We start from the raw sequence: 13,558 nt of genomic DNA, 5'->3' as shown, positions 1-13,558 counted from the left end.
ACAAGTCACTAGGTGTACTGCAAAGATTTGCTTCGATGGTGAAGAAATGAAGGAACAAGGAAGATAAATTACCAGGTTTGCTATTTGTTTTTTTCCTTGTTCACTTCTCTCGGGAGCATAGGGCCTCGACAAGACTCAGTCTTGCGTTGGTTTCGTTAATCTGTTTTTGATATCTGGCAGGGTAGGTGATTAGCCTGCCGCTACCAATCCTAAATAGTGGGAATGCCCACCTTTCGTTGCTTAGAAACAACGCCTTCTTACTGCTTTGGAGCACCATCTGTGTTTCACATGCTTCTTTGTGCGGAGAACATTTGCTGCCACGTCACTTGAGAGCGTCAGCCGAATTCTGCGATCACGATCATTTCACTCATACTCATACACTCGTCCAATCAGTCGTTGTTCAGATAGCAACTAGAGAACATGAATGAGTTTATTTTATTCGTATAACACTACCACAATCTTATCGCCAGCCGAAATTTTCCCAATCATTTAACACATATTCACACAGTCGTCCAATCAATCGTTGTTTAGACGGCAACATCCGGCCGTTTTTTGGGTAACTCAAGCTCTTCGTCCACGATGGGTATTAGTTAGTTACATTTATAAATACCATTTTTATTTTTTTATCAACACATTTTAAAGCATAAACAGGTTAACGCTTAGATATGAATACATACCTTAATGATTCAGCTTTTCCCCGACCACAGCCAGGATCCGAGACCTTCAAAACCCCCAACTAGAAGACTAGTCAGTTTTACGTACGCTGGTTTTAAGATTGAGACAAGTCAAATCACGAAAAACTTTAATTTTTAACATATTTTATTAAATTAAAACATTTCCCTCGTTAAAACAAATCACTGTTAGTATAGGTATATCATATGTGTATGTATATATGCATGTGTGCAGGTATTATATTATTTAAATTAATTTTGTTATATCGCCCAATGAAGGAACATACAGATCAGGTATGTAACGTTGGTTCTCACTTGGATTTTGCAGTAGCTCATTCAGCTCATACTGACTATTAGGGCCAGTGCCAACGAGTAAGGTTTGGAAGCCGCAAATGTGGCCAAATAATATGTCAACTTTGCAGCTGTAAGAAAAAATATTACTAATTAAAAATAATGACACGCAGCTATAGAGGAATTAAAAGCATTTCTTTACCAATCAAAACTATTTCTTTAAACCAAACAGCATTTTAACTCTATAGTAGACAAGTTGAAATACATTTTATTATAAAAGGGCTTCGAAGCTTAGAACTTAGGTTTTTCAATTTTAAAAGCAGGTTTGAAATTGAGGGTTTACAGTCAATCAGGGCATAATCTTAAAAAATTCAATATATATGAATGGTGCGTGCCACCCCTGCTAGATGTTTGACCGAGTTCGTTCTGCAATACGTCTTAATTCTTCCACAATGGATATGTGTTTTTATGAGAAGTTTTTTGTATGAATATTGTTGAATGGTAACAAGGATAACATACAACGATTTCTACGAGGAGTTATCGTATGCATTTATATGTATACTAAGGTTCCAAGTTGGAAGAAAGGGCCACAACAAGATTTCTACATTCGTGTCGCTTGTACACCAAAGCTCAGGCTCATGGAGCGGATTTCAAGTTCTAAAAGTCGTCACCTGGTATCTGCTGGTCTCCCTTGTCTACGGCTACCACAAGGGCTCCAGTCAATGGCAGTTCTTGTTCGGTATCCGCTTACTGCTCATTCTTCTTCTTCCTCTTCTTAACGTCACAGTCCCTGGTGAACCATTGTTTCCTTCACAGCTTCTTGCCATCGGTCTCGATTTACAGCCACTTCCTAAGATTTTAAGACTCGCTCGCTTCGAAATGTGTGAAGCATTCCAGGTTTGGGTTGAAGCAAACCAAATGCCGCTGATGCTTTTTTTATGCGATGTTTGATGCATTCACTTGAACCGCCTGATGCTGACTTAAAACTGCTCAGATAGCAAAAAGATTGCACATCTACTACAATAGTTCCCCCATCAATTTAAAATTTGCGCGTAAATCACGTAGTAATGCGCACAGCTTGCGTTTTTGAGATGTTAAGCTTTAAGCCGCTGACTGTTCGATGTCAAGGCGGAGAATATTTTTTCTTAAGTCTACCTGCTCTTGTCTTATCGCAGGTTGCAACACCTTAAAAAAATCGTCTATTTATGATATGTGCAATAATTTTGCACTCATCCAATTTTTCCACTCAATGAAATTACCTTAACTAATACTTTAACTACATTTTCTGCTGTGGCCACTTTTCGTACAGCGCGAAAGGATTTCTTAGCTCTCAATTTCATTAACGTCCTTTGTTGTCTTTATTAGACACCTCCCTATAATATTCTTCTGTCAAATTCCGCATCGACTTCCGGCTTTGCTTTCAGGCTTTTTGAAGTGAAAACTTCTTTAGAATCGTTGAGAGTGATTTGAGAAAAAGTGAAACGAAAAAAGCGACACTCTTGGCTACGAAGCGTTATATTATATGTTGATATAAACGTAGCGACGAACTAAATAACTTTTAGGCCAGCGCCGACAGCATGGCGCGATAGCCGAGCGGCTAGCAATGTGAGCTTCCGATCCCAAATCCTTGGTTCGAATCACAAGATTTTTTATACAGTTATTTTATTTTATTTTATGATATGTTTATGAGGAGCTTTTTTTCATGGCAGAAATACACTCGGTGTTTTGCCATTGCCTGCTGAGGGGTGAGCGCTATTAGAAAAATAGTTTTCCTTAATTTTGGTGTTTTCACCGAGATTCGAACTGACGTTCTCTCTGTGAATTCTGAATAATAGTCACGCACCAACCCATTCGGCTACGGCGTTCGTTTAATTTTACTGATGCAAAAATGAGGAAAAATATATGAATAAAGTTTGCTTACTGTTTACACATTTTCCAAATGTGACGGAGAACCAAAAAAAAGTCGATTTTCAAACAAATACGAGTGCATATGTGTAATTGTGTTAAAGTTTCGGTCACGCCCCAGCAAAACCTGCGCGCATATGTGTTTGTAACATTCAAAAAAATGTAATTGTGTTAGAGTTTCGGTCACGCAGGTTTTGCTGGGGACGCTCATAATAGCAACCGCGTGTGTATTTTTATATTCGTAAATATTTTCATTTTTAAATATTTACCGCAATTATGCCGAAAAATAATGCAGAAAAGTGTCGTGAATATCGACAGAAAAAAAAATCAATAAATAGCATCACGGAATTCATTCACGAAAATTTAATAAAGTATACACCAGAAGTATCGCGGATACTTAGAAAAGATTACAATAAAGTTCCAATGATTTTAAGTGGCGATTTTAACGTAAATTTTGCATTGGACACAGCGGTTCCTTTAATTGACGTTCTCAATACAACATTCAATTTAAAAATGAGTAACAATCGCACTGAATCGACATCTCTATGTACTATAAATAAAAATCAGCTGGCACAGGGGGAACTATTTTAATGAGCGAATATTTCTTACAAGAGATTACTTCATTCTTCATTTTCATTTGAATGCCACTGTCCAGTCTTGCACAGAGAACGTAAAATAAATAAATTTTAAATAAATTTACGTTTTCTGTCTCGCATAACCCAAAAGCTTGTTTAAGTTTCTATATTGCTGACTAGAATATAAAACCTGCTTTTAAAATTTGTTTTACCTAAGTAACTAAAAACCAAAATGTTTAAAAATTATTTTATATCGCTTAAATAAATATTTTTTTAATGACCATTCCCAAAAAACCACATTTTTTTTTTCATTTTCTACTCACACGTCTCCAATCATGAGCGTTCGCCCCGGCACCACTTTCCCAGACTTCATCAACTCCACACAAATCTCCGGATTTGGTTTGCCAAATTGCAGCGCCGCACGCCCAACGCTCGTCTCCAAAGCAGTCAAGAGTGCGCCAGTGCCCGGTATACGACACCCGGGATAACGGTGTACTGAATCTGTATTTGTAGTCATGAATAGACAGTCGGCATTCGAACCCAAATAATTACAGGCCTTTAACATTTTAGCAAAAGTGAAATGCTCATCGAAACCCACAATGACGGCGCCAACTTCATCGCGCTGTTGACTGACCACTTGCTGTGCAATATAATCGTTTAATTTACCCTGCAAAATATCTGGGCCGGGTCCGAAACTTTCTATACCCGCTTCAGTCAGTTCACAACGTATTGCTTCAGCACCAATGATATAGACTTTTTTGCGGAAATCACGCGCTTGCAGATACTGAACAATGTTGTGGATCGGCGCAATAATGCGAGTTTCCGGTATGTCATAACCGATCGCAGTCGCCACCTTCCAGATATCGTGTCGGGTTTTAATACCATTGTTGGTGACAAAGTAGACCTCTTTTCCGTATGATTTTAACAATCCAATAGCTTCGGGTACACCATCTATGGCGACACCCTCGTGCCAAAGCACACCTAGTTGTGAATAGAAGAAATTCTTATCACTGATAAGTTATCACAGAAACAAACAAAAGATGTCAATGTGACACAGCTATTCGCCTTGCTAGCGATTGTGATGAGCAGAGCTAAAAAGTGAACTCTCGCCCGCTCACCACCACTTCGTCGCTCTCAGCATTTCGCAATAAATTTTGTTAAGGCAACACGCTTCACTCTCTCTCTGAGCGCTTTGCGAAGTGTAAACAAAAAAAAAACATTTAATAAATAAATTACTTCACCATCACTCACCATCGCAATCTGTGAGTATTGTATCGAAACTGTTGAGCCACTTTTTCGCATCGGTTTTTGTTAGCTCCAGCAAATTTTTCGGCTTTGCCTTGTACATTTTTCGCAAGTATGGTGATTAAGATATTTTTAAAATATTTATTTAGAAAAATTTAATTTTATGGAAATGCAATTTTTTAACCACAAAGACTTTTCTCTAAGCTCCAGTACACTTTCAACGGTAGCAAAGAATAATTTAATAAATCAGCTATTAGATACACGATAAGTATTGGAGAGCGTGAGAGCGAGAGAATTTTAATACATTTTTGCAAAAACGCGTCGATCAAGTAGAAGGAAATCTGTTAATGGCGGAGAGCTCTGGAGTATCAGTTGCTCACTCTGCAGAGAAGGAAATAACATGTGTACATATGTATGTATGTATATTTGCATTTACATTTATTAGGTGGACTAAATAGTTTTCAACGCTTTAATTCGACGGTGGAATTAGAATGGTTATAACTATCATCATACATAAGTAAAATGATTTCAAATAGTTTTCTGACTAATATCCCTCCTGAAACCAATGTGTATTTTTCAAAAATTTGTTAAGATTCTTAATTTCGACCGAGCTTAGATCTTCTAATTCATTAAAGAATTGTCCGCCCAAAATGGCGAGTCTGCGGATATAGCAGGATAGTGACACAGAAGGTGGGGGATCGTCTCTTCCTCTTCCTCATCTAGACAGCTTCTGCAGAAGTCATGTGTTTACACACCCATTCTCTGGGCACGCCTACCGACCGATTAGTCAATGCCCCGTAATAACTGAAATCAGTGTGTTAAGACTGTGCTTATCTCTTCTTAGTACAAATTCCGTGCGTTTAGCATTGAGAGACAGCTACAGCTGTCGAGCGATTTTGCAAGTGGCTTCATTACGTCATATTTTATTCGCAAGGGTATACCTATATCATTGTCTATGTACTCATCAGTCAATTTGGTACCGATTTTCGCTAGTTCATGGGCTCTGCAGTTCCCCTCAATGTCACAATGGTCAGGAACCCATGTTAGTATTAGGTGAAATGACTCAGCCATCTCGTTAAAAGATGCGGGGTATTTCATGGCTACCTTGGAGGTTGTCGACTGTTTTGTGAGGGATTTTATCGCCGTCTGGCTATCAGTGAAAACGTAGATATCATCTCCAGGTATCGCATCGCACTGTACCAGTGCACAGTGGTCCGACCAGAAGGCGTTGGCGGACAAAATTCAAAAACTCATTTAATTAAGCTGAAAATATATTGATCTCTGTTTATAAGCTGAATAGCCCGAACTACCGTCAAAGCCCCACTTAACAATTGAAATCAAATTTGGGATACATTTGGAAGGAAGGGTGATCAAAACAGACTCTGCAATTCCAACTAAACGTTTCGATAAATGGTCGAGCAGTGATTGCAACTGAATTTCTGCACTATGTTCGCTTACTGTAATCTGGTTCAGGGTAACACCTTTTCTTAGCTTCGAGAATTTTATGGTAAGAAGGATATAGATCAATTCCTCTTTCTATTGCACCAGATCTTATAGAAAGATACTGATGCTTTGTCAGTCTATTAGCCACCAAGAAAGCTAAAGCTTCATCGCTGGTATAAGAGGTAAAAGTTTTAATGGGCTTAGGAATGTCTTCTACCATTTTAAAAGTATGTGCTACATGTCTCACTAAAATTGCACCCTGAACGTTACCTTCTGAACGCAAATTTACTGATGCAGCATGCGCCAATTCAGGCCCGCTTGATTTACATAAATTCTCTACTTTACGTCTCTTGGAACGTTCGCAAACATCATTGAATATTTTTACGGGGCGGCCAACATTAGTACAGCTGCCAGAGCCAGATGAAGAGGATTTAAAGTTGTCGTTTAGGGGAAAATCAATTTTTTCAGCTAACCAAGATGCATTCTCATTTAATACGCGACCCCAATGTCTGTTAAATCGTTCTAATTTTCTATTAATATCTTTACAAAAATTACTAACAATCTTCAAAACCTGATCTTTCAATTCTTTCACACTATCATCATGGTATTGAAGCTTCTCAAGAACGTAATCTTGTAATTCTAACTTCTTTGACTCAAAACTTTTTTTTCTGAAGAACGGAAAAAATAAATAACTCCGTTTTTTCAAAACTATACGTCATTTTGATCTTATTATTACAAGCAATTCTCAGATGCTCGTTAATATTCTAATAGGTTTATGCCCGTTCCTCCAGTGACAGGAAAAAGTGTTATATTATTATATATAATTTTATTGTATATAGTGTTATATATACATATATCATATTAATATTGTAATAATATTAAAAAAAAAAATTTGTTTTTTTAATAAAAAATTTTTTTTTTTAATTGTCTCTTAATGCTGATGGGGTCTGTGATGTCTTTTTCTGTCTTTTACACAAAATTGCATAAGCCATATGTAACGTTTTGCCTGTGGGTAAATGCACAAAAGCTACATTATTTTTAATTTGCGCAACTTTGCGCAACAGGTTTCAGTTTGAGATCATAGCTGAAATATGTGGCTACATCACTTATGTTGATTTCAAGTGGACCGGTGTGGACCACTCGAAAAAATGATCTTTAAAAAAAAAATTTTGGAAAAGTTTTGAAATTTCAAAAAAAAAATTGGATTTTGTACCACAACTTAAGATAATTATTACTGTTTCCATTAATATATTCAATTATCTTTTTGTTTTTCAATATTTGGTTAACAACCAAATGGTAATATTTATTTGTAGACATGAAAATGAAACTCTTGTATGAAGTACGATTTGCATACAATTTCATGTTTAAAGTCAAAAAACTACAATGAAAAATTTTTTAAATTAAGTAATATTTTCAGGAAATCTGCCTTGAATATTTAAGAAAATATCTGCATTATCAAATTTTTATTTCAAAAATGTTGAAAAATGAATTTTGTGCGGCCGCCGGACCACTGTGCAGTGTCACGACTTTCATTATTGCCATCAGTTAAGCCTGAAAGACACTACAGAAGTCGGGAAGCCGAAAACTGAAGGAGATCCCCGCCCACCCTGTCATCGAGCTTTCAACCATCTGCGTATACACTCTTTCCTCGAGGGTAGGAGGGTCACGCACGTTGTAGTGGCAAGTATATGCGGGACAGTATAGTCCATAAAGTGCAAAACTTTGAGTTTTATCATTTAAATTGTTGTAAAACAAAAAAATTTAAATGAAAAAATAAAAAATAGCCAAAACGTTACAAAATCTCGCTTTGCTATTATTGTGAGCGCCGCTCAAATGCCCGTCAGACTCGTTGATATGTATTTCCAATTTTATCATCCATTTATTAACGATAATGTAAAACGAAATTTTTCCGCTTGATCGTAGTAATATTGAAGAATTTATGAAATTCTCGTTTTTACCTTTATTTGGGTAAACTGTAGCATCCAACTGGGCTCGTATGAGCCCATGCAATGTACACATATACAAGTATTTCGTGAAATTTGGCTCACTAAAGAATCTAGCGGAAAAAATTCAGACCTTTTTACTTCACCTAATATTTATGCATGCACCCTGCAGGAAAAGCCTGACCAAGAGAGGAGGCTTAAAACCTCAACTAAAAACATCAAGTTCTTTGTTGTTCTTTTGGCATCCAATATCAACCTTCATACTTTCTTTGTGTAAATTTTACACATTTTTGAACTTCAAATTCATATTTCTCTGTTACAACTTTGTTAAATTCAGCTGTAATATGGGCTCAGAATGAAACATCAGATACAAACTTTGTGATTTTGGTGTCTGCAAATGTGACAAAAATCTACAAACTGTACAAAATTTTTCTTAGTGCACGGATTCCAAATATATGGACTAAGGTTTCACCCCATTGGAGAATAAAATTTTAGAGAATAAAATTTTTCTTGTAGGTATATTTGACACCGATTTAACTTTTTCTTCAACTAAAGACTTCATTTCTACTCTAATCTCTCTACCTACCAAATCCTAGTCTTATACACGTAATTTTACAATTTGAGCCAAAGATTTTATTTATTATTACATATTATGATTATTTGCTATCGTGCCGGCTGGGGGCGCAAAATTCCGATATTTGCCGATATTCCATTGCGGTCGATTTGCAGCTTTGCACTTTATCTGCGGCCAAGTGAGCGAGTCGTCAGATGTCGTTAATTTTTCATACAAGCTTCGTCTCCTTGTTCCTTTTAGCCGTCCTTTTCGGCGAGAGCCTTGCGGATTCCAGTCAAGGGACATTCTGTTGATGCTAATCGCAGGTTTACGGATTGTAAGGCCTATCCATTTCCGATTTCGTTCGCGTATTTCAATCTCAACCGGCCTTTGTGCGTTTCGAGTGAGGAGCTCGTGATTAAAAATCCAGTTTTCTGATCATCATATGTGCATTATAGCTCTGAAACAACGGTTTATAAAAGTTTGAAACTTTCCTTTTGTTAGAACCGCTACAGAGCACGTCTCGCAGCTATGCGTAGTACAGACTTCACACTTGAATTGAAATTCCTTAGCTTTGTACTGGCTTTTTGCTTTTTACAGGGTATCAGCTGCGCGAGCGGTCTGAAGTTGGTTACACTTCGAGTGCCGGACCCTGTAGAGTGTCTCGCTTTCATTTTTCTGTACTCAATGTCAGTATTAGCTCCGTCGTCAGAGGTGATTTGGCTACCTAAGTAGACAAATTTATTTACACTTTCGATGGGTTGTCGGTACACTGTGAATACGCCAGATCGAGTGCCATTAATGGCCATAGACTTCGTCTTCTCAATGTTAATATGCCACCGAACGCGATCTGCGTAGGTAGGCACATCGTATAGTTTGCGTTGCATGTATTCCCGTTGTTGTGATTGTAAAGCAATGATATTCAAAGTCGATGCGGGACAGTGGCAGAGGTAATGTTCGACACTCCACACCTCTTTGTCAGCCAATGCATATGACGCTCAAGAGCGAAGAAGGTTGAGACATCTCAGCCAGAGGGCTTCTTTAGTTCAACTGCTACTTTCGAAGAGTTATTACACTGTAGATGATATCGCAGCATCAGACATCGCAGTATTTTTCTATAGAGAATAAGAATACCGAGACTAGCCAAGTAAGAAAGTTGTTCTAAAATCGGAAAAGTTTGTATGCAGTTTATCGAAGTTTACAGGATTAGCGCCAATTATTAAAAAATAAGATGTCGGAAGTCTGCTAAAAAAACCAATATTTAGGCGATGACTTCCTCATTTGACGTAATCCGTTGTCCATTGATCGATATACAGTCTGTGTCAGAAGAAAAGAACCGGGTTTTTCTTGTAACTTTAAGATATATTTCGTTCTGCTTTTTGCTGCGTAATAGTCCCACTCAAGGGCTACGACGCCAGAGCTAACTCAGGTTAGTGTCGTTCAAAACGCAACCAAACAAAAATGATTGAGAAGTACGCGAAGCGTTTCGAGGCGGCATTTTTATGCACACATTCGAAAGGGCCGAAATTACCTTACGCCGCGGCTGCAAAAGTTTAAAAAAAAAAAGCAAAAAGTTCGTTGTGATATGGAATCAGCGGTATAAAAATGTACAAAAATGGTGTTGACTTTTCCGAGCACGGCTTGAAGCGAGTGACGACAAAAAAGCAGGATAAAGTGATCGTCCAACTTTTTAAGCGGACGCTTCTCAGTCTCCAGCCGCCAACCCCATTAAAAATGTGTGGGGAATTACGAAAACGCATCTTGCGGAAATCTAGTCCACGATTTAAAGCAACTCGTGCGTCAAGTTCACAAAATCTAGTCCTGTTTTTCAACGAGCTACGCAGAAAAGCTGGTTCAAAACATAAATAAGATGCCAGGCTATACTCAACAGCGATGAAGACTATGCGGCTTATTGAGTAATTGCGACTCGTAGTTTTGTACGTACTTTCATGTAAAAAAATATTAAATATATATCTTTTATACTTCATGAATAATCGTGGTTCCTTTTCTCTGACACAAACTGTAACTCAATTTTTTACAGATATCGGATGAGGAACGATGCTTACTAGAAACTAACCGCTTTCGATACAACGAACGTTGTCTCTTCGATTTTCTAAGGACTTATTGAATGACCCTCGTACAAAACCTTATCATGCTTACTCCAATGCATACCGATTACTCGGATTTATTTTGATGTAAACACCTGTAATTTGTTTTTCTGAACTTGAAATCGATTGAGACATCGCAGACTCGGCAGACGATAAGGACATGGCAGATAATTACGTATATTTTGCCTAGAATAACATGTGACTTATTAATTGTCTATTTTGTTTCATTGTTATATTTTTTCGAAAAATAAAGTAAAAAGATGATATCTCTTTAACAATACTAATTTATTTATTAAATGCCTGTACTGATTAATATTTTAATATTTTTTACAATGAACGTACATTAGATTAGATGATTTCGAGGTTTGCACTTCGACCTCATGGTATTTGGTGCCCTCTACCCATCACAGTACCTCATCCGGACCTAGTTCCCTTTTCTGGCTGCAGTTGGCCGAGATGTCTCAAACTTCTCTAGAAGGGGCATTCGAGTCTCCTGGGATTGGTCGCAGAAATGACAAGACTCAATGGACCAAATCCCGATAATGTACAGATGACTACGCGGTGACCTGTGAGAATACCCGTGAGCATTTCTCAGTTTATCCTTGGGGAGGGTTATGACTTTTTAAAACCTCTTTCGGTTGTACACTCCAAGTAAGGATTTCGCCTGAGATAACCCCATAGTTTGGTGCCAGCTAACCTCCCTCAGCCTTAGCTCTTCAAACCTAAGCTTCTCCTTGATAGTGTGTGCCCCATAACAAGGATGGTCTCGAGTCACAGCCTCTCTCGCCAATCCGTCCGCGGCTTCGTTCCCCGTTTTACCACTGTCTCCTGTGACCCAAATTAGCCGGATGCGATTGTGCCTTCCTAGTAGATTCAATTTCTCGTTACACTCAAGAAGCAGTGAGGACTTAATCTCACAGGATGACAAAGGCTTAAGTGTCGCCTGACTGACTTAATCCGGAAATTTCTGTCTATATTTATCTCTGCACATAGACAAATGGCATACATCTTCGCTTGGGAAACTGTCCATTGGCACAGAAAGTTTATTTCTAGGGCCATATATTCCAGCGCCTATGCCAGGGGTACACTCCTAAAGTTCCCATTCAAATACTGGTCTACTCGAGCATACCTTGTCGTCCAATTTAATTCTGAACTTCTTTTCAAATTTAATGACTTTAGTGGTATCATCTCTGGGTAGCTGGGTGAGTGAGAGTTGCAGCCTTAGCACTTTTAGGTGACATCACTTTTCCTCTCTCGAAGTCTTCCCTAGTAATATTCAGCAGGGTACGCTTGACAGATTGCTGAATACCTATATGCAGTGGTGTCAGCTCAAGCATCACCTCGATCGCAGCTGTAGGGTAGGTCCCACACTGTCGGGAGAGTGACCCTCGATACGCAAGCAACCGCTCCATATGTCACCATTGGTATTATTACCATGATGTACATCCATCGCAGTATTCTTGGGCTACAGCCCCAAGATTTTCGTGCTAGACGCTTGCAAATCACGAGAGCCTTTGTTGCCTTGGACAATGTTGCGTCAGCATGCCTTTTCCAGTGAAACTTGGCATCCAGGATAAGGCCAAGATACTTAACTTCACTGACTAAATCGATAGCAGCCGCTTCCCACGACAGTCGGTTCTACGTAACCGGAAGGACACGGATTTATATCCAGCCAAGGGCTGTCACTTCAGAAGCATTCCTCGTATATGCACGGGAAATTATTAAGATGTTACAACACCAACAACATATCAGCCCCGTCTATGCTGATCTCTTTCATTCCTGGTAAGGTTCTTTTCCTAGTGAAAGGGACGATGGCTGTTTTGGGCGGGTTCATGTCCAGACCTACTCCAGCCCACCATTTTTTTCTCTGGTTTAATCACCGAAAACTCTAATGAAATTGCTCGTAAATTTATCAGAAATGAACGATTTCGGTTCATTCGTTGAAATTCATGGAATCGGAGTGAAATATGAAACTGGAGCTAAGCATCAAAGTGCCGAATGGAAGGCCCCAGACAAGCCACCACTCAAAACATCGCGTTTGGAGAAGTCAAAAATCAAGTAGATGCTCATTTTTTTTACGATTTCAAGGGAATTGTCCACAGGGAGCCCTGAATACCGCGAAGGAGGAAACTGGCGCTTTTTGCATGAGAATGCACCATCTCATAGATCCACTTTTGTGACTGATTTTTGGACTACAAATTGCATTTTAACCATTAATCACTCACCGTATTCACCTGATATGGCTCCCTGCGACTTCTGCCGATTCGGAAAATTGCATTTGACCATGAAAGGAAAACGTTTTGCGTCCCTAGAGGCCAGCCAAAGGGCTTGTACCGACAACCTGAAGGACATTCCGGTCAATGAGCTGAAACACTCTTTCGAAAAGCTTTTAGATCGCTGAAAACAGTGTATCGAGGCCAGAGGGGACAATTTTAAATAAATAAACTCGAAGTTATCGGAACAAAGCTCCAGTCGTTTCTATTTTAGCTCAGTCTTTTTTATTTTGGACTTCACCTTGTATGTAATTTTTTAATATTGTAATAGGAAAATTCTGTATTAGGACTGTCTGTCGAGGAACACATCAAATCCACTAGGAATATATCGGAAAAAAAATTGACCCGCCCTAATGTGCACATATACATATATCCATTCTTAAAATTAATGCCAACAATTCCGAAACTGCAAAAATACAATAAAAATATTGTGGCTTTTTGAATGCTCGGATTTCAGTGTTCGCTACTGTATTTTGTATAGACAACATACATACTTGTGTGTATGTATGTATATATGCCATCATAGTTGCTAAAATACAGTCAATGCATAA

General features: G+C 38.4%; 1 protein-coding gene across 1 annotated transcript; it reads right to left on the bottom strand.

Annotated features, from left to right (window-relative positions):
- Positions 1-844: 844 nt before the first annotated feature.
- On the bottom strand, positions 845-4,904 carry LOC129241284 (glycerol-3-phosphate phosphatase-like). Its single transcript, XM_054877534.1, has 3 exons — positions 4,694-4,904; positions 3,766-4,423; positions 845-1,093 (listed from the first exon to the last, which is right to left on the bottom strand). Exons 1-3 carry the CDS (start codon positions 4,788-4,790, stop codon positions 919-921), a joined length of 930 nt encoding a protein of 309 aa, XP_054733509.1. The 5' UTR covers positions 4,791-4,904; the 3' UTR covers positions 845-918.
- Between the last annotated feature and the right edge of the window lie 8,654 nt (positions 4,905-13,558).

This window comes from Anastrepha obliqua, chromosome 3, assembly GCF_027943255.1.
Source record: "Anastrepha obliqua isolate idAnaObli1 chromosome 3, idAnaObli1_1.0, whole genome shotgun sequence".
Classification (NCBI taxonomy): domain Eukaryota; kingdom Metazoa; phylum Arthropoda; class Insecta; order Diptera; family Tephritidae; genus Anastrepha; species Anastrepha obliqua.
The sequence above is the reverse complement of the archived record's forward strand: the minus strand, read 5'-3'. Positions and strand labels throughout refer to the sequence as shown.